This window comes from Athalia rosae, chromosome 2 (genome assembly GCF_917208135.1).
Source record: "Athalia rosae chromosome 2, iyAthRosa1.1, whole genome shotgun sequence".
In the NCBI taxonomy this organism is placed as follows: domain Eukaryota; kingdom Metazoa; phylum Arthropoda; class Insecta; order Hymenoptera; family Athaliidae; genus Athalia; species Athalia rosae.
Window position 1 is genome coordinate 18166729 of NC_064027.1, and position 25499 is coordinate 18192227.

Below are 25499 nucleotides of genomic sequence, written 5' to 3' on the forward strand. Positions count from 1 at the left end.
TAGGATTGAATTCCCAAAGGCATGGCACGTAACGGACGTTCTCGAGAATCGAATCGTCGCAACATAAAAAATTCTATGGTTTAACAAACTAGTATATTTTCCTGTATCGACAATAGAACCTAGATTTCATCGCCGTGTTAATTCACATGCCTACCTTCCCGTTGAAATAAAAGAACCAAACTCTTGATTTCAGGATGAATCAGCCGGACAATCAACTCTTTGACCTTTTCCAAGACAAAATTAACTCATCGTCAGTTAGATTCCGTTCAGAATGAAAAATTCAAAATTTACATCAAGTGTGCTTCCTGCTTTTTTTGTTTTATTTGCTCGAAGGGGACTTCGTGTCTATCAATAATTTCATTTCGAATTCGTCGTACCAATAGGTGTTTGCAGGTCCAGCGTCGCGACGTCAGACGCCGCTTTGGATCAAGACTGTATTGCGTCACAAACGACGGCAACTGTACCGCATGATGACATAGGTCCTTGAGAATTATGAGAATATATCCAAGGTGCATTTGAAAACATACTTAATTAGTTTGGGAAGTAGAGAACAGAAAAAAGCATCGTATAATTTTTATATAGATATCCATAAATTTTAGGATTCGCAAAATTCTTTCGCTGTTAGTATATGTATATGGTGCGGCGTGAAGTGTTCGAGCGAAAAACAAATTTGCGCGGGAACCTTGAACGTGATCTAATTCGGGTTCAGCTTTGAGATTCAAATTCGATACGACGACGAACTTCAAGTCGTCATTGTATTTATAAGTATTTATTGTGGCGGCCATTTTGGCTATAGCTTAACGTAATTTTTTTTTAAACCGCGTTAACAAGCCGCAGTCACGTTTGGTAGATCAACCGTAATTCATGTCACCTTATATAATATGGAACAATTATGTGCAGCACTTGGTGTAATCGTAAAACATTTTCAAGATCTGCGGATCGTCAGAACGTATGTAGTATGACCTTGAATCCGTGGTACGAAATTAAAAACGTAATGAAATATATCGCGAGAAGTCGAAGTGACAATGGAAAAAGTCATCCCTTGCGCGCCGCACAGTGGGACCAAATCTCCAAATCGTGGCCAAAACCCCGAAAAATAAATTTTCGATTTTTAGAATTTTAAGAGGTAGGTTGGGTAGAGAAGGGATTGGTGCATTTATTCCTCAAAGGACAATTCCCTACCTCCAATACTTGTCGAGTTATCTAATTTCAAAGTTGACCTTTATTGAGAGCTCGTGATTGTCAGTAGATTTACGCTATATTCAAAAGTGAAGATCTTCATAGTTAAGTGATTAATTTCAACTCTACAAAATGGAAACGATTGCTACAGGCATGTAGAAAATATTCATGCAATGATAAACCTCCAAATATTATGGTTATCCTGTTTAAATTATGCCTTTTTCGATGCTTGTACAAAAACAGCAGAATTTCTGAACTTGCATTTTCAACTAGAGCAAAAGTAGCATATACCACCATATGCCGCCAAATTCGACTTCCAGATTATAGATTAATCAACTATCTTATGAAACCGACAAGAATTAGCTGCCTAAATCTGCCTATTCTCTTGTATAACGAATTTTTGTCCGAGCTCGTGCATCCGAAATAGCGTATAACAATATGGCGGCGGCCGGCGCGCGGCGCGGCGCGGCATTCAGAATTCTATTTATCGTGCAAGACGCTCACGTTATTTGATCATTCTTTTACAACTATTTTTTTTTTTTCATTATAAATAATGTTTGCACGTAAGATACAACTATATATTCTAACGGCGCGAGCGGTAAAATAGTAAATGATTAGTAAATTGAAGCGGGTTTTTGAATAGCGCTGGGAAAATCTGATCCGTAAAGTATCGGATCTCAAAATAAAGAGAAGCAATTCAACTTGCTGAACGATTAAATGCGAACCCGAACAAAATAAAGCAAGACCTTTCACTTCAAATAAATGAATGCAAGGTCAATAAATCTAAAGGAATAAAATGCTGGGAAAATGTTGTATTTGAAAATAGGCTGTGGTCAGTCAGAAGTCAGGCTTAAGACTGGTGAACATCGCTGTTTACAAAAAGACTCTTGTACCACGAACAAAACTGTGTCAAATAACTGAAAATAATTTGGGGGTAGGTTTAGGAGGCGGATATAAATCGAAGGGCATAGCCCGGCAAATATAACAATATATAATATATTCTAGGTTTTTATAAATAAAATATGTTCTCCATGCTCAAATAATATTTCTTATGCAGGGTCTCATGATGAAGTCGTGAAATTTACTCAACTACCAGCTGTAGGATCAATACAAATATTTTTCATTTCATTTATCAATATTTTTGATCCATTATTCTTTTAATTATATGACGTGTGAATTATTATTATTGTTAATGTTGTCGTTGTCGTTGTCGTTGTCGGTGTCGGTGTCGTTATTATTATTATTATTATTATAATATGGTATAATATGAAAATCATGTTCTAAGTGGGTTAGTGTTGTAAATATTTGTATTCAAATCCTTTACATACTGTGTTTTATCAAATTATGCCAGATTTTCATGTGTCCCGTCGCCATATTAGATCCGCCATACTGTTAGGATAATTTTTGCCTTTAAACTCGTAATCAGCGACCTCGAAAACCCCCCAGTAAGGATTTTAGTCAATTTTAACGTCGTTTTGAGGTTTTGGCCACGATTTGGGGATTTGGTCCCACTGTGCGCCGCCCGCTATTATTGCTGGTAATTTTCTGAAGATCCTGACCAAACGACGAAGTCGAAGAAGTCGAGAGCCAACTCCCACTATAATCAGATGCCAATTGCAACGCAATAGCGAAACCGTGAAATGTTTGATAATAAATTGTAACTGCTGCAGAAGGCGCGGAACGCACACCCGTCGGCTCAAGGGCGTTCTCTGGCAATATCTGGTCTGTAATTAATTATTCTATGTATTTTGCTGACTTCACTGTGCCATATACTCATATGTATAACCAGTATAACCATTCACCAAAATTACCGTAGTACGTATGTACGTACGTACGTACATACATTGTATAATGTATTTATATCGATAACCCATTCGAACGCACCATGTACATTTTAGTGCATCTGCTAATTTTTCCTCAATGGCATTGACGGGATTTCCGCGCGACGTATTATTCCGTTCGTATTCCGCGATACATTTCATCTGCCTCTTTCCTCTGAGTAGGACCGATAAATTAGTTACGATATATTCACGAAATTACCGTACCGCGGGCCACAACAATTGACCGCGGCTTCGAATTTCCTCAATTGAAAAATTAATATCCACATTGTTCGAACAATGCGACAAAACATGTAACTGTTGCTGTCATTGAAATAATTGATACGGTGCCAAAGTATGCAACGCATGTTATACATTTTTTTCAATGATCCGTTAAATAAATTCACGAATTATTCAGCCTGGATACCGTATAATTATATCACTTGAGTTCTGCAACTTTTAGAACATACTCATGTGATATTTGATGGGAATAATCATTATACCGCACGCAACATTGACTTCCGTGTAGATATTACGGAAATCAAAGAAGGTACTAACTGTATCGCTTATTTTCGTTATAGTTATCCATATGTGAATCACTCTGCAATGTACGTACATGGGTTATTAATAGCAAATAATTTTCGGAATAATGTAAACAGAATACGTATTCAAAAATATGCACTTCAAGGATGAAAATGGATAAATCACCTAACCTATCACCTAAATTCGGCTGAAGCTTCATGTTACATTTTATTTATTTTCACCGTTGAGAAACTGCACACATCACCAAAAGCTTGTTTTACATTATTTTATTTTATTGCATTTCTCATTTCGTGTCACTCCTCAATATTCGGATAGAAACGGAGTATTTCGGACACGGACCTTCCTCGATCGACCTTGAAATCGTTGCTTAATAAAATTCCTCCCGTGTCGCAACCCGAAGTGTCAACGTCCACGAGTGAAAAATTTCCTAACAAGAAATAAGATCAAGATCGCGCTCTCGCTTTTCCGACTATAATAGCACATCTACGTCTGCGACACTCTTCTCGATGTGTATATGGAGAAAAAAAAAGAGTACATTTCAGTGTCTGAAATCAGTGAGACACCGGTAATTGTTTCATTTCATTTTTTCTATTTATTTGATTTTTTTTTTCGTTTTTTCCCTAAATCTGGTTGCAGAAAACCCGAAAATAATTCGTGATGGGTTTCTTCAAGAGCCGATGAAAGATTAGGGGCAAGAGAGGCAACGGAAAATTGAACACGACTATAATTTTAAAGTGAAAATAAATGAGAAACGATGAATAAGAAAAAAGGAAGAAAAAAAAATAGAAATAACAAACAAAAACCGAAAAGGATTTTGATGCATATGGTATACATACTCTAGTAAAATATAAAGAAGAATTTCTGTAGCCATTGATCGAGGTCTAACAATAAATGAATATAATGCCGCGGAAACGGGGAGCTCTACTTCGCAATTAATCGATTCACCGTTCCGAAAATGCACGAAAGCCTCTTGAAATAACCCAAACGGAAATTACTCCGCGCAGTTTTCTGACGTCAATAGCTTGTCCGTAAAGCGGTCGTGTTGAAAAATCCCGAAAGAACGTTTGAAAAGCTTTTGACGTACACCTTTACCTAATACCGATGCCAAGTGACAGCTTCTCAAAGTGAAAAATGAATCTCTTTCCTATTTCCTCGCCATTTACGTTAGCAACGGGTTGTTTGATTCCATCCTTCTCTCCCTTTATATTTCTCTTTTACCGGGTAGTTTCCTCGTTTATGAATGAAAAATTACGCAACATATCTAACCCACGTGCTTTTAAATTTTGCAAAGCTGAATATTGAATTATAACCGGCGATGAATTTCGTCTTCAAATTTGATTAACTTATTTCTTTCCATATTCTTTCAGATTTTATATTCATTTCGTTGATAACTCCGGTCCTCTCTAGTACTCCTACGCATGATGCAAAGTAACATACAGGTATGTACTCGGCACAATAATTGATTTGGATTCTTTTTGCTCCGAAAAATTTAATTTCACGGTTATTGTTGAGGAAGGACTTTTCGATGGCGATTGATTTGTATAAATTAATGTACTTGGCGAAGTTTTTTGCACCCGAGGTGTTCTTTTCAGATAATCCATACGCGTACTCGCTGCCTGCGATTACATTGACAACCCGCACGTGCTGTCCAAGAAGAGCAGTGACCCCGCATCCTAGCCATATGAAAACGATGTTCGAAATTACATGCGCTCATAAAACAGTATTTATACATTCTATTTTTTTCCAATTTTTTTCCTCAAATATATAATACCTGTAGCCTACAAATTTCTCCCTCATTTTTCCTCGACCGCCGCGAACGGTTATACGTCAAAAATAGGTTTTCGATTTTCAAGCTCGTCCGTCTATAATCTACGCATCTTCTGTTGAACAATCTATACCAACGAGCGAGACTTTTGCAGCAAAAAATTAAACACGGTGAATACGAAAGAGCATTGTAATTGAATTTTTTATACCTACATAGTTTACCTAGCAGCATATGAATATTAATAAATGTTAATAATATAGCCGTGGAGATTTTTTCATTTTATGCGTTCGAGAGCCGAAAGGTGATCGTTTCACCGCGCATAGGATATATCACGTGGTAGCGATTCAAATATTATTCGCTACGCCGCGTCTGACCTAGATTGGACACCCACGAAAACAGCAGCGAACAATAATAAATTATTGCAGTACACAAAACCGAATTTGAAAGAGAAAAAAAGGAAAATATAGATTAAAATAATTCAATCTAACGACTGACCTACTTATTCGTAACGCAAATTTATTTGTCGTCAAATTATTGGGTGGGTGTCATTTTTCGAAACACATAATAAAATTATTTTTCAAATCTTGTAACTGTAAATATATGCCGAGGTGAAAAATATATCGAATATTCTGATCGACCCAATTAGATGACTGGGAATCAAGAAAAACCGATCTGGGCGCGTATACCGATATATATATATGTATTCCCTTGGGAAAGTAAACCAAAGGCATTTGAATCTTCGACTTTTCCGTCTGAAAGACGGTTTTTAAATATCTAAGAACAAAATGTTCGTTGTGCCAAAAGTGAAACTAGTTGACACTAAAGACTTGATACATGCAGACATCAGCTGTTGTTCATCATTTATCGACTGCCGAGTTTATTGGCCGAATGACTTTGAGATTTTTGCGAAAAGAACGAAAAAAAGAGAAAACGAAAAAAACGGTACCGAATAAACAACAAACCTTTCTAAAAACAAAAACGGAAAAAAACTTTTCGATGGGATAAAAAACGACGCGGTCTCCCTGCAATTGACAACCCCTGGTAGCGAACGGCATCGTAACGAGTATTTCACATCTAAAAATAACAAAACACTACTCACCTACCGACTACCTGTCGTATAGAGAGAAACTAAATTCATCTGTCAATTCCACCGGATACGTCACCGACGCCCTTTCCAATCAGATTCCTATAGTTTGGGCGCTAAAAATGTCGCGCGAAGTCCGCCGCATTCGACAGGGAAATAATATCGATTGTAATTTCGTTGCGCTTGGATAGAAATTGGGAAAATTTCCGAGGCTTCGCGCGCCGTGCGCACTACCAAAACGACAAACGATTATTATTATCAGTTACACGTCGTATAAATGAAACCGAGAGACCCGAACGTGACGTCACGCGGAACCTCCCGTCTCTGTGTTAAAATATGTGGAGCCAAAGTGTGGAGCTAAATGATAAATACATGTGTAAAAGAGGTTTCGATACGTGGTTTGTCATGCACGTATATGTATACGCATGCTCGCACACGTATTGTCATTGTTATTATCATTACCCTTGTATTCGTGAGTCCGAATCTCATCATCTGAAATCTGAAAATAAAACTGTCCCAACGTAACTCTATAAACGTGAGACTCCGGCGTGGTGACTGTTGTGGCTCGCGCCATGTTTCTACCAAGTAGCAGAAAGGTTATTACTTCCGCCTGCCCAATAGGTAGCCCTAGCATAGCCGGACTAAACGGTACACGTCTCATTTTTTACAGAGTTTGCCACCGCACGGCGATTTTTTTTTCATTGACCCTCAAAATAATGGCGCTTTTTTGCCGCGCTGACTGCGTGTCGTCTGTTGGAAAATCCAACATGGTAGAGACCCATAAAAGTGGCTGGCTCGTCATTACTGAAATGTGGGTTGTGTGACGCATGCCCTTGTAACAGCCTTCTCCAGTTTCTCAAATGAATATTCCATAAAAGCACGTCGGGTGCAGAAAACATTGCCCTGTACGTTAATTTTTAGAAAGCAATCGCCACTGTAAATAGTCATTTCGCAAGAATAACCGCAAATTAAATTCTTTGGAGAATAAAGGATCCAAATCAATCATTTGTAGTATACCAAGTAAACGAAATACGTGACGCCTAGCTGTACTGCACTGAATTAGATCAAACTTGAAGAAAAATAAAATAAAAAATTGTAGGTAGTGGGACTTGGCGGACTAGTGTAATCGTTTAGAATAAATAGGATTATCTATTCTCACTGATGTAATATTACTATCCAAGTATTCTGATTTTTTTTTGCAAAAAGCCCGCCAAGTCCCACTACCTACAATTTTTTATTTTATTTTTCTTCAAATTTGATCAACTAATATTTTTCTTTTAAATTTTGTCTTCAAATTTGATTAGCTTATTTTTTTCCATATTCTTTCAGATTTTATATTCATTCATTTAATAATTCTAGTCTTCTCTATACTACTTTTAGGCATGATGCAAAGCAACATAAAGGTATGTATGTACGTACGTACTTGCAAGGAGACGGCATAGGTTGGATGTCGCGAATCGGGTTCTTCTTTCGCGTGGTGAAAGCCGGAGACCTCCGAAGCAACGTAGTTTTTGTCTTTTGATCCAATGGGCCTTAGTTCCTGAGATATCGCGATTTGAAAATTTGGGAATTATGGGCGGAGCCAAGCCGGTTCCGGCTGGCGGGTACACTACATTAAGCGTTATACGTCTAAACAAGAGCGGTCGTAGCCTATACAGCAAAACGACGGACTGGTACGCTGAACGTTTATGGTTCGCGTTCTCGTACTTTTTTTTTTAATGCATTGTTTTTTTTTTTTTTTTTTTATCTCTGATGAGATTTTGCATGTGCAGGTAAATAACCTCCTTGTTGGTACAATAATTGATTTGGATTCTTTTTTCTCCGAAGATTTTCATCTCACAGTTATTCTTGAGAAAGGACTTTTCGATGGCGATTGATTTGGATAAATTAATGTACGTACTTGGCGAAGTTTTTTCCACCCAAGGTGCTTTTTGGGATCTACATACATATGTATACAACGACCATTTCCCCGACCACCTACGCAGGTATGTGTATAATATGACGTGCGGTACAACTCGCGGGTCATGCAGATGAATAGGTTTTGATCTCTTCTTGCCAAGAAACTAATTTCATTGATAATGTTGGGCCAGAGAAAATACGAGAGAGTTTCGTCGGAGCGCTCGTAAATTATTTTCGCAGCGTATCGTAGTTTCGGATTTTATACAACTAATAGACCGTCAACTTTCGTGGCTATAGAAAGCTTGCGGCATAGCAGATAGAGCAACTAGGTTTTGCGTCACGCGCGGTAAACTACCCAGAAAACGGCCCACGTTTACATGGGCAAACGCAGCGTGAATCATCCGTGTAACGTAAGTATGTACGTTATGAGGTGTATGTATGTACGTCCAGGATCGGTTCCTGTCATCGTAAATTCATTCATATTCCGAAGACCGCTGGAAAGATTTTCGGAATATGATTTTCTTCTTGAGACTCGCTGCGCAGTCATTTTGTTATTTATGAATCGAAAGACCGCGTTTTGTATGATATCAGGCGATATGGTCGTACGTACACAAACCGTGACCATAAGTGAAATATGTAAACATTGCGCGATTTGATTAAGGTTCTCGCAAAATATCCCTTGTCGAATTTACAGCAGCGCCACAGCACAGGTGGGGGGATCGCATCGACCGGCCACGATCTGTTATGATCCACGGCGTGTTTACCGAAAATATTAGAATCTAGACACGACTGATGTTGTTATTTTTGTCAGAGATATGATAGGGTGAATTAAATAGGATAGGACGATCTCCGTCGATGACAGAGTAAACACTTGCCATTGATGCATTCGAAATGAGTGTTGTAAGAAAAGGACAATAAACGAGACGCATTAAGGATAATTGCATGCTAACTTCTAACTGCTAACTGCTTCAGACTGCTGACGCGTCTCGTTCGTCGTTAAATCATCGTTGAATGGCTGTATCAGTATCGTGAGGTTAACACGCCATGGATCACAACAGATCGTGGCCGGTCGATGTGAGTCGAGCGGCGCCGGATCCCTCGACCTCTGCTGCGGCGCTGCTGTAAATTCGACTGGCGATATTTTGCGAGAACCTAAATCAAATCGCGCAATGTTCACATGCTCCACTTATGGTCACGGTTTTTGTACATATTTACAATTAGACTCAGAATGGTAAATTTTTCCTATTTTAAGAAAGCAACATAAACGTGAGAGGATGACGTAGATCAACTTATAATTTGGTGAACGTCACGCGAGGGTACGTTTTGGTGACGGATGAATGGTTACAAACCGGAAATAAACGTAACTGGGTTCAAGAATATCACGAAGCGATATACATGGAGCATAAAAGCCACGAGATTCCTTCAATTCATAATCTCATATCAGCCGTTTGATCGTCAGCTCGTCATTGCCGCAATCTTGGCGCCGAAGCGTGGCCAGGTGACCGAATATAGAAAAAAGCTGAACATCCGAATCAACGTTGTCAACGGTTTGAACCATCGGTACCGATCGATCCGCGAGGTAATCTAACAATAAATCGAACATGAATTTGACGTTATTTTTTTCTTTCCAAGTAGATGGTACCAAAATTTTCAAACGGTAAAAAAAACGGATGTTTATCTTTCGAAGTAGCCCAGGAATTCGCCGTCGCTTTCCAAATTGGACAGCCAAAGGTCGATTTGTTATTGTAAACTCAATTTCACAATACTCAGATTTGGAAGTAACCCTGACAAAGAGAACGAGCTCCACGTGTCAGTATTTGTAGAATGACAGGCTTGAATCTCATCCAGAATGCATTCCTTTGGTCGAGTAACGAAACCTAGGGAAGCTCACGAAGTCCGTCATCGTACTCCAATGACGTTATTATTTCCTTCGTACGTCGTCGCGAAGACCAGCTGCACTCGGAGAAAAAAGCAACTGGGACAAAGAAAGCAAACAAAGAATACATGAAGCGATTGTGTATGTGTAATTATAGCCGTGTCAAGATGGCACGCGACAACACTATCGCACGTATTACATATATACTTGTATGTCATTCGGAAAAACGATGGTTGAGTATAACAGCTTAAGGTTTTACACCCTGCATCAAAGCTGATCATCGGATACGTACGGCTGAATTTCACGATTGGAAATGAAGATATATACATATACATGAAAAAAAATACGGCCGAACTGATGGTCAAGCGGATTCAAAATGCCGTTGAAGAAATTTCAGCGTCTCATTTTTCTGCCCAAACTCAACGTTGCTAGAATAATACGAAGAATCCGATATTGCTGCACACTTCCAAAAGTGACTCAAACTGTAAATAGATGTACAGCGATCAAAGACTCGATGAATTGTTGGACGGCTCAGCTATCCTTCTGACATGTAAATACCTGTATGATTTTGACTCGAAATCTCGTTAAAAGTTTTACGGCACGAATACGTTCGTAGTTACGCAACATTAAAATAGAACAATCTGTTCTATAGTGTTAGGGACAGAATACCGGGCGGAAAAGTATATATTTCGCACATCCTCAACAGTACAAAGATATCGCTTATATTGTCGCGAGATACCTATATATCTATACCCTATACACCCGAATAGGATGACGCGCTACACTACAATGCACATTGGGCGTGACACCACAATAAGTATAAGATACAATTCCCTGTGCAAAATCAAATCTTTAGCAAACCGCACCTAGAGCATCGCGTCGAGAAATTATTTACGGTCTCTCAGTATGAGCCTAGGAAGCTCAAATTTTATCCGGAAACCAAAAAAAAAGAACCAAAAAGTTGGCAAAAACGTTGTAAAGCTATATCTATGTATACAGCAAATCTTACAACTGTTACTTATTTTTGGACCGCGTATGAGTACTGAGAAAAGACGCGAAGTGCTATAAAAGTCCCTTCATCTTTTGCCCGTAACATGTTCAATATATATATGTATATGGTAACACCATACATTTATAGATATATTGAATATGCTAATATGGTAACTGCACCGTTACTCACACGATCGGAAAATGATTATTTTATTTGCAGTATACAGCAGATGGCTCGCGAATCACACGTTGTTTTCTCTTTTTCTCAATTTTTGAAATATCAAAGTCACCTTGATATTTCTTCGGTTCTTTCATTTTTTGTTTATTGTGAGAAACCGTGGTCAGCCGAGATATATCTTGATAAATCTCGTAGTATCGTACGTGGAGACAATGTACCTTGGGATTGAGAAATTGTGAGATATTGTGACTTCGAGTACAAAACAACGGGCTTTAGCCGGACGTCTACGAAACGCTGCATGGACTGACCGCTTCGGACCTTTACTATATGTATACGCATTACTATTAGATCACGTACGTCAAGGCGATATTCAGCGATCTTTAAATTGAACGGATTTATCTCAATCTCGGATGAAATGCAAGAGACAAAAGAAAGCGAAAAAGAAACTTATATATACGTGGAAAAAACTTATTGTCGATGATTATACAATTATTATTAATAAATTGGGGTTTTCTGAAGGCATGAGTGCAAAATTTCTCAAATCCATGGTGTATGAAGAAACAAAGATTTCAAAAATCATTAAAAGCTTCTTATACATTCTGAACAACTGGCGTGAACGACGACACGTTCGTTCTTTTTTTATCTGTACCGCTTCTAGTAAGAGATGGCCGACGGCCGTTTCGACTTCGCGTCGCGTCGTCGCGGGGGAGGCCACCGGTGTAGCGTTAGAGGGGCGTTGAAATTTTCCTTTCTCAATTCGCACGAAAAAGAAAAAAAAAAAAATTAGTAAATAACAGCTACTAAACATTAAAGTGTTGCGGAATTATTTTCGAATCTTATACAGCACAACCTGGAATTCGTCTAGGTCGATTTTAGCAAAAATAATGTAGGGTCAAAGATACGGATAGAACCACGTGAGAAGTTGTAGATCGAGCTTGATCATTCCTCGAATAAAATATCGCACCCGATTATAATCACCTCACCAGTTTCCCGAGAACCAATACAACAAAGTCATATAGATTAATCAGCGTTTGACTCCAAGTGGAAAACGTGAAAATAGAGGAGTTTCAATCTCTGTAATATCGAATCACGATTGGAGTTGATCGCGTGGTCAGTCGGTAAATTTCGGTAAATAAAAGTCGGTAAATAAAAGATTGGTGGTGACGCTATTGCCATTACAAAACAGACGTCGATGCGTATTTCTAGCGTGTCAGCGACCACTGCCCACCACACTCGCTTCGGTGGTTTGAAACTTGGAGTAACCTATATGCGAAACATCAAGTTCTAACCAACGCGTTCCTAAACTAGATGTCGAACTACAAACAATATAGAGAAAATTAAATCAGAATTAAACTAATCTATGTGTTTCCAACTCGTGTCGTACGTCGTCGTACGAAATTAACATGATAATTCAAAATTATTTAAAAATGGCGATGATCATTTATATTTAGTTTCATTATTGTGACTCGAGTCATTACAGAAAAGGATTATTTTCGAATCTGCGTCGGTGGAAAATTGACACTCTTGACGACGTGAGCTAATTAGCTGTCCATAATTATGGTAGCGGTAAAATGAAAAAATTGACAGAGTTTGTTAGAAGCTTGAGCGGCACGAGCAACAATCCGGAAAATTTTCTCGCGGCTAGACACCGCTACCAATATCGCGGCAATTTTATCTATAGGTAGAAAACGCAGACGATATGAGAAGGCGAAAATTTATCTGGACCGTCCTAACACAGCTGTTACTCCTGTAACCAGCTCAACCTATCCGAGGAAACTAGAACTTACAAAAGTGTTGGCCCGAGAGTGACCAATCGGAAAACCTAACCGAGCGATGTCATTACATTATAGGGTAAAAACAAAAGATCATGCCAATTTTCATAGGATGAGAATATCTTCATAAATCACGGCGAAACAAACGAAATGTGCAAGCCATGGAGGCGATCAAACATAAAGTAGAAAAACCGCAAGTTACGTAAGACTATTTTCATTCGGATTGCAACGACGCTCGGCGGTGCAGATTTTCAACGAAAATTTCACGCAACCAACAGTTCATCGCTGACGTATTTAATTGGAATGGATTCAACCGCTGGCGGATCGCTGCAGCTTTATATTTACTTGCGAATTAATATAATCGGCCATTCAGTGATTGGATCCACTTAGATTCGAACGACGGTACCGCTATAAATGTATTCAAGGACAAGGGGAGGACGATCATAAGATGTCTCGCAATTCATATATCAATTCCAGTCTCCATTCGCATATGTGTACTAACGGTTTTGATCATTATTGTCTGACAAAAAACAACATCAAACCACGCTGCAGATATATGCTACCTAAACCTATTCGGGTTATGCACTTATAATAAACAAAGATTATTTCCATGACGCTGGATGCTCCAAGTCAATTTGCGATTGAATATTATGATTAGTTTGTGTACACAAAATCCGATAATTCAGTGTGTTATTGGGATTGCCAGAATAAAATGAACCGCCAAAACTATAGTCGCAAGTGTTTGGCTCGTATATTACCTTGCACACAAAAGTATCACGTTATTTCTGCAGTCACTGCTGCCTCGGAAAACGTGGATCGTATACATTTCTTTGTCAGGTGTTTCGCCAGGTCTTATGAAAAACGAAGACGAACATCAACGGGATACAACCCGTTTAGTTATATGAGCTATAGACTTCTAGATTATTTATGGAATTTTTTGTTGCGGCGTAACCGACGTCGACAATTTTCATCTCTAGCTTGATTTAGTATAGCGAGTGTACAGCTGCTGAACTATGATCAGTCATTTGAAATTCAATTGTTTGTAACGACTAAGTGGATTTGATTTGCAAACGATAGATATATCTGCATATTGATAGTAATTTTACTAGTGAAGTTGATTCGGATGTTTGAAAAAAATTGCGATTCATTTGTTTGCGAAAACTGCGGTGATGTCTGCTTGTTTTTCCTCAGAGAGTAGAATCAGCCCCTTGCCAACAGCAAGCTCTAAAATCGTCTTGAGAATGACGCAAAATCTTCGGTAATCGAGAGCGATGGACACGCAGAGAGCAAATGTGAGGTAAAAGCATACTACATGTATATTTCGATTCACACTCTTCAAAGTCGTCATTATTCATTGTTCGGAAAATTATAGAGTCGCCTTTGGCTGGAAATCTTTTTTTAAAACTGTGCATGACCGCTGCCTTTGAAGGTCGATGTTCCACCAGAGAATTGAACATAAATTTATAAATTTGAGAAACGAATCTACGTCTAGGAACACGTTGTAAAATGCGACCCCCTCAAAATAGAAAACCGGATGCCACGTGTGTACGGATGAAAATTAATGCGGACCAGACGCAGAGTTACCAGACTCGGTGGGCCGATATTTTGCGGATTTTTCAGTCGTTTTGAATTACATCGATTTATGTTAGGGGCACTCAATCGATAAAAGGAAAAGTTAGCCCTTTTCATAGGGAATTGAACAACCTTTAAAAATCGTATGTCAATTGTTCCAAAAGAAAGACCGGCAAACATTAGAGACGCGATAGCTGTGAACCCTTCGGGATGCACCTCGGACTGTATCAGATGAGCGAGCGCCGCAACGACTTACTTCCTGAATTTTGTAGCTCGTGCGAACTGTTTTTCGACGGGTAGTCGTAACTTCGTAGGTTTCTTCGACGGTAGGTCCATTTTCCTCGATGATCTCGACGGTCGGCGTTGACGGCGTCGAGATGACGGGGCTAAGAGAGTCCATCACTTCCATCGTCCCGTTTGGTAGTGAATTTTCGTTAGTATCACCCTCCAGGGTCGAAAACCCGCCTTCCACGGTCTCAACAGAAGGGAGAACAAAAGAACACGGGGGTATTAGAAAAAAAAAGACACAGGAATGAACACCCGCACGTAAATATGTGAGGATGGAAGACGATACAGTAAATGAGGAATATAAAATATTGAAACACCTGTTCGCGAACGATTTAAAAACTTAATAGTCGTATTTATAAAATGATAAAAATTTTGAGAAACAGACGCGAAATTATTGTAAAATAAACTCGAGGCGAAACCTCGGATTCCAGGATGCGACTCTGTACCGAACGACGCGACTGGCTAAACTAAAGCAAACTGCTGCTATAGGCCCTCCAACCCGTGGTTCACAGCGAAAATAGATTTCAGTTTTCCCTTAAGTTACGGCAGCGGAACACGCGTTCGTTACCGCGATGCCACGACCCGGGGACCAAATCTAATCTTCACCTTCCTTCTCACTCTCTGACGCTCTTTCGTTTTTCTACGACAAAGAGTAGAATATCATCGGACGCTTGTAAAGTTCACAGCAAACTCTGTTCTGTTTAACTTTTTGATATATCGGTGATGTAAATGATTCTATAATGCATATCGACTCACATAATTGTTCAAAATTCTGCATACTATTTCTTTTGATACACACTTCAAACCGAGACAAGGGAAGAGATGAAAGATCGACTGTTAATCGAGACGATTTGGATGTCGATAGGAAGAGACGAATAATTAAGTTGCAACAGAGTAAATAGGGGATTATCAATGAAAGACCGTGTACACACAATATGTTATGATATTAGCTAATGGATGTGTATTTTCGCTGTTGCAAATTACTCGCAGAGTGTTTACAATCAATCTGTTATAATATGCAATTACAAAAATATGATATAGAATAAAGCGTAAAAGCGCATTAGATTTTTTTCTGATAAGTTAGTGAGATAGTGTATTATGCAAACGAATATTACATGATGACCTTGCAACAAATTTACTTCCATGTTTCACGCACCTTTCAAACTGTATCTTCTTCTTTCACAAAACTACACCAGTTGGTCTAATTTCATAATCAGATCAGACTCCGACTTGAGTCTTGAATACGACAGTTCGGGAATTCGAGTCGTTCGATGGGTAATTTTTTCTAAAAGGCACATGTGTTATCTCAAAAATATCTTTCTGTGTTTTCATTCTTATCGTAACAAAAACCAGTATAAATACTAAATACACGCGACCGATCTCTGTCTACGTAGATATAACTTCATACGTCGTCAGACCGACGTAGATAGACCAACGATTCATAACTTTTCTAACAAAAACATGTGTAGACCGGTACTCCATAATATTCTATAAATATGATTCTACAGATCAGAATTGTTAATTTGGTTGGAACATTTTCAATCCATTGCACGATCGTAGTTGACAAAGTAATCATGAAGACATACTATCATCACAATAGGATTCTAACTAACAACGGATATTTTATTTTGTAAATTGTATAGAATGTATAATACATGAACCTTAATTTTTTGTATCAAGTTTATCAATATTCGTAAATTTGTAGCAAACTAAGTAGAAATGTATACAAAAATACGTGCGTGTTGCACGAACATTTTTTCATTTGATTTTATGAGCATTAATTTGAGTAGGCTACAATTCGTACCTAACATATCCAAGGAGAAGAATATTACATCGAAGAAGGATCATTTATGCTAGACAATTAAAGTCAAGAGCTCCTAACTCCCATGGTAAAAAGTTGATATGGAATTCAGGGCAGAGACAAAAGTCCGGACAATAATCCAACTTCGTCCCACATAATATACAAGGATAAAGTATCAAAATATTTCCCCCAATATAAAACATGTGTCTCATTAAGGCAAACAAGGAGAGTGGATTCGTATGTAACGGTTTCATATGTTGACAGTTTTTGTGCAGATATTTTTCGGTCTGATAATATGCAACCTTTAGAGCTCGGCGAGATCGCACCCAATATCATAAATCGTTATATGTAGTCGATTATTCACTTGATTCTTCAGTAGTTACTAAACTAGGTATTTACTTTGGCAAGTTTTCATAAGAATATCATAAAATATTTCAAGCCGAATATTCGTAAAGTCAGAATAATCTGAGGGCTGGTACAAAAGTACTGCACCGTGTCGGTCTGCATGGTCTGCATGATGTGATACATTATACATGAAGCACAGGGAAGTAACACTGAATGAAAATTTACCGTGTTATGCTTACCGAAATATAATCATTCAGTGATGATTATTTGAAAGCATTCCAGCAGGTACAGATGGTTTAAAGCCTGTCATCTTCTTGTATTTGCAAAATATTAAGTTTGTTTAATTCGTCAGGCCTGTAGACCCCCTTCTCTGTAATTATGCCTGTAATGAGATGGGCCGGTGTGACGTCAAATGCTGGATTCCAGCACTGAATACCAGCAGCAGCTACTCGTTGATCATTTATGTGCGTCATCTCTCTTTCAGGTCGCTCCTCAATGACAATTCGATCACCACTAGGAATGGTAAAGTCGACAGAAGTTAAAGGTGCAGCTACATAGAAGGGCACGCCATGGTGTTTAGCAACAACTGCAATCTGCACAAATGAAATTCACACTTGTTCTGCAATCTAAAACTACAATATGAGTAACTATCACCCCATAGATTATGGATATGAATTATTGATGAAATCAACTGAAACAAGATATGAAAAAAAAGTCTTGTCAAACTCACTTGATACGTTCCTATTTTATTTGCAGTATCACCATTGGCCACAACTCGATCAGCACCTACAATAACTGCAGAAATGGTTCTGGATCTCATTAATGCTGCAACCATATCATCGCATATCAGAATAGCAGGCATTTTCTCATGAACTAATTCATAAGCTGTCAATCGAGCGCCTTGATTATATGGCCTTGTCTCCGTACAATAAACTTGCTCTGCAATTACAAAATATTATCGTTAATTATATTGCAATTTACTTAGTAAAGTTGCCTTTACACAAATAAATCAAATTAGTCGTATAAAACAATGTGCAGTTATAATACAAAAAGTAAATGGAATGCGCACTAATGTCTCACCAAGTTTCTTATTGCTATGCAAAGTCCTAATTACACCTAAGGCTGTCCCGTACCCTGCAGTTGCAAGACTGCCGGTATTGCAATGTGTGAGAACCCTCACCGGACCATCTCCTGCCCCATTATTGAGAATGGCCTGTGCTCCATGATGTCCTATTGCTATATTGTCGGTTATATCCTTTTCCAACATTGCATCTATTGCTTTTAGGAACCTATACAGTGTTTGGACATTCAACTTACGTACACTTGGATTGGTAAAACCTAGTGTTAGGGACAACAATTTAGCACAGCCCTTTCAAGACAAGTCTATCGAGTCCACCAACTTGAACCCAGCCAAGTATACAGCATACATATACAAAATGACAAAGTAAATAAATTTGATTCCAGTATCTATCACTGGGCTTTAATTTATCTATAATATAATTATTGCATTGCACTGATAAGGCAGTCTTAAAGTAATTAAATATTGCAGTTGACTAAGATGTTAGAATAAAGTAATTATCTGTACATACTGCCGATTCCCCTAATCTACTGTGATAAGTATAATGAAACTCTTGATCAAGTAACGCTCTTTTTCAACTTTAAACTATTGACAATCACTAAGACCCCCTGCCTTATTAGATTCGACTTAAAACTTAATTGTGAACTATAACACCACAACATTGGGAGAAAAAAGTCTTTCATACTTCTCTTTCATGTCAGCTGCAGAAACCGAATCATCTTTTTTCAATTGATTTGATAAAGTAATCAGATCTTCAGCAGCTATTTTCATGTTCACTGCAGTTGGTCGTGCGGACACCAAATAATTGAGTTTGCCTTCAATCTCTTGACGAAGGCTCTTCTTGTCAGTGAATTCCTCATTCTGAATTTCAACAGCTAGACTCAGGCAGCCAACAATGGCAATTGCTGGTGCTCCTCGCACCTGAGAAACAATTAAAGAAAGTACAACCATGATCACAGGTTTTATGCTACATATCAGCTTTGTGAACTATGCGAATCTACATAATTAGCTTATGATGCAATAGATGTAGTAATAAGGCTACTGACGCAATTTTCTACTTTGTCAGCCATGTAGCTACCTACTTGAACGTAATGTTACGCCTTTAGAAAAAATTAAATATGACTTAAGCGCTGGTGATTAAGATATGTTGGTAATTACTGCTGGCAAAAAACACTTCAAAATTTCAAGGCAAAGCATCTGAGACTAGGTGGACACAGGAGAACTGATAACCCATGCATAACCTATCTTATATAATTCATTGTGAAATAATCTTCATGCCAGATATAGGTGAGAATATGTCTCCATAAGTGGTCTGCTAGAGATGCGTATAACTAACATTACCTGCATCTTGTTGATAACCTTCCAGCCATCCTCGACACCCTTGACAGCCACGTACTTGGAAATAACCGGCAACAGAATTTGATCCAATATCTCCAATTTTCCGTTCTCCCATTTGATCGCTCTGAGAGCCATGTCGATACAAAATAATTATAATTGTTAAATGAAGCTAAGCGTATGATTGGTAACTGAACTGCCACGTTAAATCTCTCACATAAGCTCCATCGACATTATTTTTCAACAGAACAAATAAACTCGCGCCGCGGTTCACGTGCACAGATAAGACCCAACACCCAACCATCCACAGACCTAACTTGAACTCGATGGTTCAGAATCTCCAATGAACAGTCTGAATTCGTTGCGATGAACACTCACGTGATTGCTGTCAAAAAGTCGGGTTCACACGGATTCGAGAATACATTGGCAAGTGAAAAATATCAGCAGACGATAACAAAAAATGACCCGTTGACCCAAATAAATGCAGGTAGCGGCACTATTAACGATTTCAGTGTTTATCATCTTTACCGAGCACATGAACCCTTCAGTACCCACGCTATGAGATTTTTACTCACGCTCGAATTCAATCTCGATTATTTATTTGAATTTAAATGGAAAGGCCACTTGAAATTTTCTTTACCTTCCGCAAATTTTATATTCTTTCCAAGTGCACAATAAAAAATTAGTTATATTGATCATAAATAACAATAAAAATTTTTTTTTTGACGGACATGAGATTTTTTCTCATTGCAAAAGTATTAATAGATGGAAAATTTCACTGTTCGTCTGTATTCGGAGTTGTTCGAGTGATTCCGCTGGACGGTAGCGGCCATGTTTGTTTACATATACACACAAATCTACTTGTCAGTGAAAAAAAAACTGTGATCAGTATGTTTTTTATTTGCAATAATATAGCATTTTAAAAAACAAAATATATTATTGAAAATTATTTATTTTTAAATATTTTATCCATGTAAGTATTTATTTACTAATATACAATTTCATAATTCAATTTTCACGCGAATAAAGAAATTATTGGTTATGTTTTGGTTAGATTTTTTTTGCACAAGGTATAATAAATTAATTACAAAATAAAGGATTTTTAATTAAGCCAAATTTTGACGGTCATTTTTATCATGTTAATAATTGATTTACTGTTTTATAAAAAATGACAACAATTATATCTATTGACAATTGTTTCAATTATTCATTTATATTACTGTTTGCAGAAATTATTATGAAAAAAAAGCTATCCAGGGCTCAACCCGACTGGTTGGAAACTGAAGATGTTGACGATGAAAATTACGGTTCCGGCAGTGATATGGATGATGGATCCAATGATACTCAAATAAATAATACAAGTAGATCAGAGTCTGACTCGTACAGCAAAAGTGAATCAGCCACCGAAGGCTCAGTATCTAATGATCAAAACAATACCAAAGACCCAGACAACGACAGTGATGAAAATGAAAATTTCTTGCTCGGAAAAGACAAAAAAACACAATGGTTTGATGATCCACCAAACTAAAGGAAAAAGATAGCAACGCATAACATTGTCGTTCGTTTGGCTAATGTGAAGCAGCGGCTAAATCCGCAGAAACTCCACTACAGTGCTGGAAATTGTTTTTTCCAGATTCTTGTATGCATGAAATAGTAACTAACACTAATAATTACCTGGATAAATTACGACCTAATTATGAGCAGAAATCCTCAGTTTGCCCAACAATTGTTGAGGAGCTGCATGCTTTTTTTGGGCTACTTTATTTGCTCGGCTTATACAAAGCTTCCCATTTAAATCTACACGAATATTGGAATACTGATGGCAGTGCTCCAGATTGTTTTCGAGCAGCTATGAGCTTAAATCGATTCCGTGCTCTTATGACAGCGTTCAGATTCGATGATCATGGCGATCGAGAAGAACGAAAGAAATTGGTTAACCTTGCACCAATTCGGGAGTTTTCTTCTGGCTGTATGAAAAGGTGTCAAGAAAACTACTCAGTTGGACCGTACACAACGATTGATGAAATGCTAGAAGCGTTTAGGAGACGTTGTAAATTTCGGCAGTATATTCCAAATAAGCCAGCAAGATATGGAATAAAAATTTATTCGTTAGTAGATTCCAAAACCTTTTATACACTCAATATGGAAATACATTGTGGCAAACAACCTACAGGTCCCTATGAACAATCTAATACAGCATTTCATCTGGTTAAGAGGTTAATTTCACCAATTTCAAATACAGGAAGACACGTGACTTGTGATAATTTCTTTACATCGATACCACTGGCTGAGGATTTATTGACGAATCATTGAACTACGCTGGTGGGAACGATCAGAGAAAATAAAAAGGAGTTACCCCCGGAAATGATCAATGTCAAAAATAGAAATATATGCAGCAGTAAATTTATTTTTAACGACAAGTGTACAGTCGTTTCATATTTGCCCTAAAAAAAACAAAAATGTTTTGCTGTTGTCGACACTCCATTCAGCAGCTGACATTGACAAAGATACAGGATTCAAGTTAAAACCTGAAATTTTAACTTTCTATAATAAGACAAAGGGTGGTGTCGATGTTGTTGATGAGTTAAAGGCCTTACTCAGTGGCTCGTGAAACAAAAAGGTGGCCAATGGTTATTTTTAATTCATTTACTAACATTGCTGGCATCAATTCCCAAATTATTTCGGCTCAAAACACTCAGACTAAATTAACTCGACGTTTATATCTCAGAGAACTCAGTAAACAATTGATCCAGCCTTATTTGTTGACCCGAAGTAAAATATCTACTTTGTCGTTGGATTTAAAAAATATTATCTATAAAGTAGGTAAAATACCAGTAGAAGTTACAACAACGAGCATTTCTACAAGGCAATTGTGCCGATTTTGTCCTCGGCGAAAAAATATTCACGCAAAGAAATCCTGTACTGTGTGTAGTATTTCGATATGTCGTAAACATTCAACTTTACTTTGCCCTCAATGTGAGACATTGATAAACAAAGATGATGAATGGTTAATTATTATATTAATATATTATAGTTTTGGAACTCAGAATACCAAAATTTTGTTGATGTTTTTGAAATTAGTGACAAATATTTATTTGTTTAAGTCTTACTTATGTAATAACTATACTCTAATACTATACTAATTAGTCTAATACTAAACTTATTTTTAATGTTCATCTAGGAAGACTTGAAGACTGTATAAATGCCTAGTCATTGTGTAATGTAATTCTTGATTTTTAGGATGTGAATGCTATGTACTAAAACCTATACTAGTGGTTATGATACTTACTAATTTAAATTTTGGAGTATAAAAAAAAATTTTATATAATAAAGTCTAGTCTTCGTGCAATTTTCTAAATTTAAGAATTTCACAATAAAAACAGTCAATAATAATCAAATTTAATTTGTTGATTTATTTATTTTATTTTATTCAATTCAGAATCCTTATCCTTTAATTATATCATTTAAATAAATCTTTTAAACCATGATGCGCATGCGTAGAAGCCGTGAGTTTTTCTCTCATGGCGAGAGTCAAGAAGGTGAGTCGAATAACGTGGGTACTTAAGGGTAAATAATCAAATTTTACCGTACACATAATTCTATGAAACATAAGTAACTTTCAATGATATAGGAGTCTTGGATGAAGAGCTTACAGTGACCCAACACGATTTTAAAAATGCTGACGGTTAGGTCTCAGGTAATTGTAGTTTAATGTGGAAATAAATATACGTACTTTGACATTCCATATATTGGCCCATTAGCTCAGTTGGTTAGAGCGTCGTGCTAATAACGCGAAGGTCGCGGGTTCGATCCCCTCATGGGCCACGATCTGTTTTATCACTAGAATGATTTTAAAATGTTCGGTTATATTTTATGTAATGTTGAAAACATGGGAGCTATTTGATGAAACACGAACCTAACTCCGTTTTTGAGCTCCCGCGTCGCAGTATAAATAAACTCTTGTATGAAACAAGAGACTGGCTTAAAAGCTGAATTATGAATATTTAGCATTCATACACTCCGCGTATTCCCGGTAACGTTTTGGTGCAACTTTTCCCGCTAACCACTGAGAACAAAGTTTGCATAGTGTGGCGGATATGATCATTTAATCTCCACCGTTTCGAGGTAGTAATATCGTACGTAGTTAAGTCGTCTGCTACCGCGGTCTACCCGTAGAGCGATCGCGGAGCGCGGCCCATAGAGGACTTGAGAAGGCAAGCGCTCATTGCCGGCAATCGAGGCGGCCGGCGACAGTAGAAACTTGTCCGATTTAACTCGACGCGCTTGGCCACTAGGAGAGTCAAGATCAAACACACTTGGCGTACCACAGATATATTGGACAATATGTCTATTCAATATATTGTTCAATATATCTATGACTGTACTCTCGTCAGTTTTCGTCGATCTTCAATTCGACGTTTTTTCTTTACTCCGCTTGGCTGGAGTGATTTAATGCTTCACATGCTCCTTAAACCGCGTACACACTTGAGCATATTTGCATGCGCAAACGGTTTTACGTGTACGTAACTTTGCTCAACGACCGTTTGCGTTTATGCGCGCCGAATCGTGCTCGAGTTGTTCGCGGTGTCCCTCACTGTCAGTAAAGGGTCTCTAGCGCCATGTAATAACGAGATGTCTAAACCACTGAACTCTATGATATACTGGAACGCGCGCGATAGGAGTGGGGGCAGTGAGAAAGAGATAGTTGTGGTTGGAGTCTGGCCGCTTGTGTCACACGCATGTCTACTTTCTGAACCACAAACATCGGTCGGGAATATGCATCGTTAACATTAAACTCCAGTATTTATGAAATTTAGTGATCATAGAAATGGATTGCAGACTTAATTATTCTCACGTACAAATAGATTTTCGGTAATTATTTACAAGTGGGGTCCACGCCATTTTTAGCCATAAAAAATCGAAAAATTAACATTGTATCATATCGTGTTGTGAAGCATTCTCGTACCACTTTTTCAGTAAATTTGGCAATCAATTTTTTTGAATTAAACTCTACGGTTCAGTGTTAACCACCATTTTCTGCTTTGACAGTCAATGTTTTATTTCGTGCTCTGTTTCGCACGAAAACCCTTTGATGAACCGACCAGCGACGGTCGTATTCGTGCGTGCTAAAACTTATTCGCACGCACAAAAACCACGTCCACATACGAGCATTCGCGCGAGCAAATAGTTCGTGCACGCAAACATGCTCAAGCGTGTACGCGACTTTAGATTCTCCGTGCTTTTGGAGATCGTTTTTGTGTGCTCTAAGAGAACACTTGCATCAATGTTCAGTCAACGCTTGCATACTTTGCAGAATGCTTTCATAACATCTCCCGCAGGGGAACACGCAAACCATCCTGAAGCTGGATGAAAATAAATTCAAAATATGACAGGTGTTCGACAATGGGTAGAGCGTATGGAATATCATCCGAGAAAGGAGGGAACTCTTCATATTGACAGCACATATCAACGGAAGAATAATAACAAGCCAGTAGAGCGAGCATTGAAGTGATGTGAACATGAACACCATTACCTAGATTACGGCTGCAATCGACTTGAGGCGTAAAATTTTACAAATGCCCGCAATGTACGCCCAGTTAGGTCGATTGTGAATCGCTTCGCGGCCAAGTTCGCTTGGACAACTTTTCGTAGACTGCAAAGCTACACGAAATTTTTTTTCAAACGCCCGCTTGGCCGCGAAGCGATTTACAATCGACCTAACCGGGCGTACACGGAACAAAATGACCGGGGCGTTGCTGATCGGCTCTTCGAAAAACCCTAGATCCCGGATCTGTCTGCCGGAAACTCCGCAATGAATACAGAGTCCACCATGGGACAGCGGCCAACCATCTTCAATTAAACTCATCTCGCGGAATTTTCGAAAATACTGTACAAACTATCGGATCAGTTAAACGTTGACCGTTCGTTGACTAAAGATTGGTAGTCAAATTAGGTCGATTTTGGGCGCATCTTCAGC

General features: G+C 38.2%; 4 protein-coding genes, 1 long non-coding RNA gene and 1 other non-coding gene across 27 annotated transcripts in view; 4 read left to right on the plus strand and 2 right to left on the minus strand.

Annotated features, from left to right (window-relative positions):
• LOC105691151 (tropomodulin) overlaps positions 1-17464 on the minus strand; it is a 76452-nt gene extending 58988 nt beyond the window's left edge. For 7 of the 9 annotated variants that reach the window (XM_048650403.1, XM_048650404.1, XM_048650401.1 and 4 more), the window contains exon 1: positions 14932-17205. In XM_048650403.1, coding sequence (XP_048506360.1) covers positions 14932-15084 — 153 coding nt within the window. In that variant the 5' untranslated portion in view covers positions 15085-17205. Of the gene's footprint in view, positions 1-7811; positions 7932-14931; positions 17206-17348 lie in introns of those variants that run through there. The other 2 variants (XM_048650399.1, XM_048650407.1) reach the window with 2 other exon arrangements.
• LOC105691154 lies at positions 71-18181 on the plus strand. 12 transcript variants are annotated; one of them, XR_007277046.1, is made up of 11 exons: positions 76-949; positions 2731-2901; positions 4907-4978; positions 5104-7036; positions 7769-8061; positions 8216-8373; positions 8479-8697; positions 9540-9866; positions 14295-14400; positions 17594-17752; positions 17866-18181. It is a non-coding gene; the product is annotated as an uncharacterized LOC105691154 (long non-coding RNA). The 12 variants fall into 12 exon arrangements; XR_007277044.1 differs by having other exon boundaries at positions 77-991; positions 5132-7036; XR_007277040.1 differs by having other exon boundaries at positions 77-949; positions 5132-7036; positions 7769-8079.
• LOC105691153 (methylthioribose-1-phosphate isomerase) lies at positions 17349-24292 on the minus strand. 3 transcript variants are annotated; one of them, XM_048650417.1, is made up of 7 exons: positions 23439-24292; positions 23256-23362; positions 19529-19649; positions 18873-19108; positions 18190-18398; positions 17840-18048; positions 17349-17702 (listed from the first exon to the last, which is right to left on the minus strand). In XM_048650417.1, exons 2-7 carry the CDS (start codon positions 23261-23263, stop codon positions 17406-17408), a joined length of 1080 nt encoding a protein of 359 aa, XP_048506374.1. In that variant the 5' UTR covers positions 23264-23362; positions 23439-24292; the 3' UTR covers positions 17349-17405. The 3 variants fall into 3 exon arrangements, with proteins under 3 accessions (XP_048506374.1, XP_048506373.1, XP_012264881.2); XM_048650416.1 differs by lacking the exons at positions 23256-23362; positions 23439-24292 and adding an exon at positions 19740-20169; XM_012409458.3 differs by lacking the exons at positions 23256-23362; positions 23439-24292 and having other exon boundaries at positions 19529-20158.
• Positions 19879-21050, plus strand: LOC125499685. The gene is made up of 2 exons (XM_020855331.2): positions 19879-20009; positions 20752-21050. The coding sequence occupies exons 1-2, from the start codon at positions 19889-19891 to the stop codon at positions 21048-21050; spliced, it is 420 nt and encodes a 139-aa protein (XP_020710990.2). The 5' UTR covers positions 19879-19888.
• LOC105691150 (piggyBac transposable element-derived protein 4-like) lies at positions 21164-21906 on the plus strand. Its single transcript, XM_020855332.2, has 2 exons — positions 21164-21630; positions 21765-21906. Exons 1-2 carry the CDS (start codon positions 21164-21166, stop codon positions 21781-21783), a joined length of 486 nt encoding a protein of 161 aa, XP_020710991.2. The 3' UTR covers positions 21784-21906.
• On the plus strand, positions 23274-23347 carry Trnai-aau. Its single transcript has one exon. It is a non-coding gene; the product is annotated as a tRNA-Ile (tRNA).
• Positions 24293-25499: the final 1207 nt, after the last annotated feature.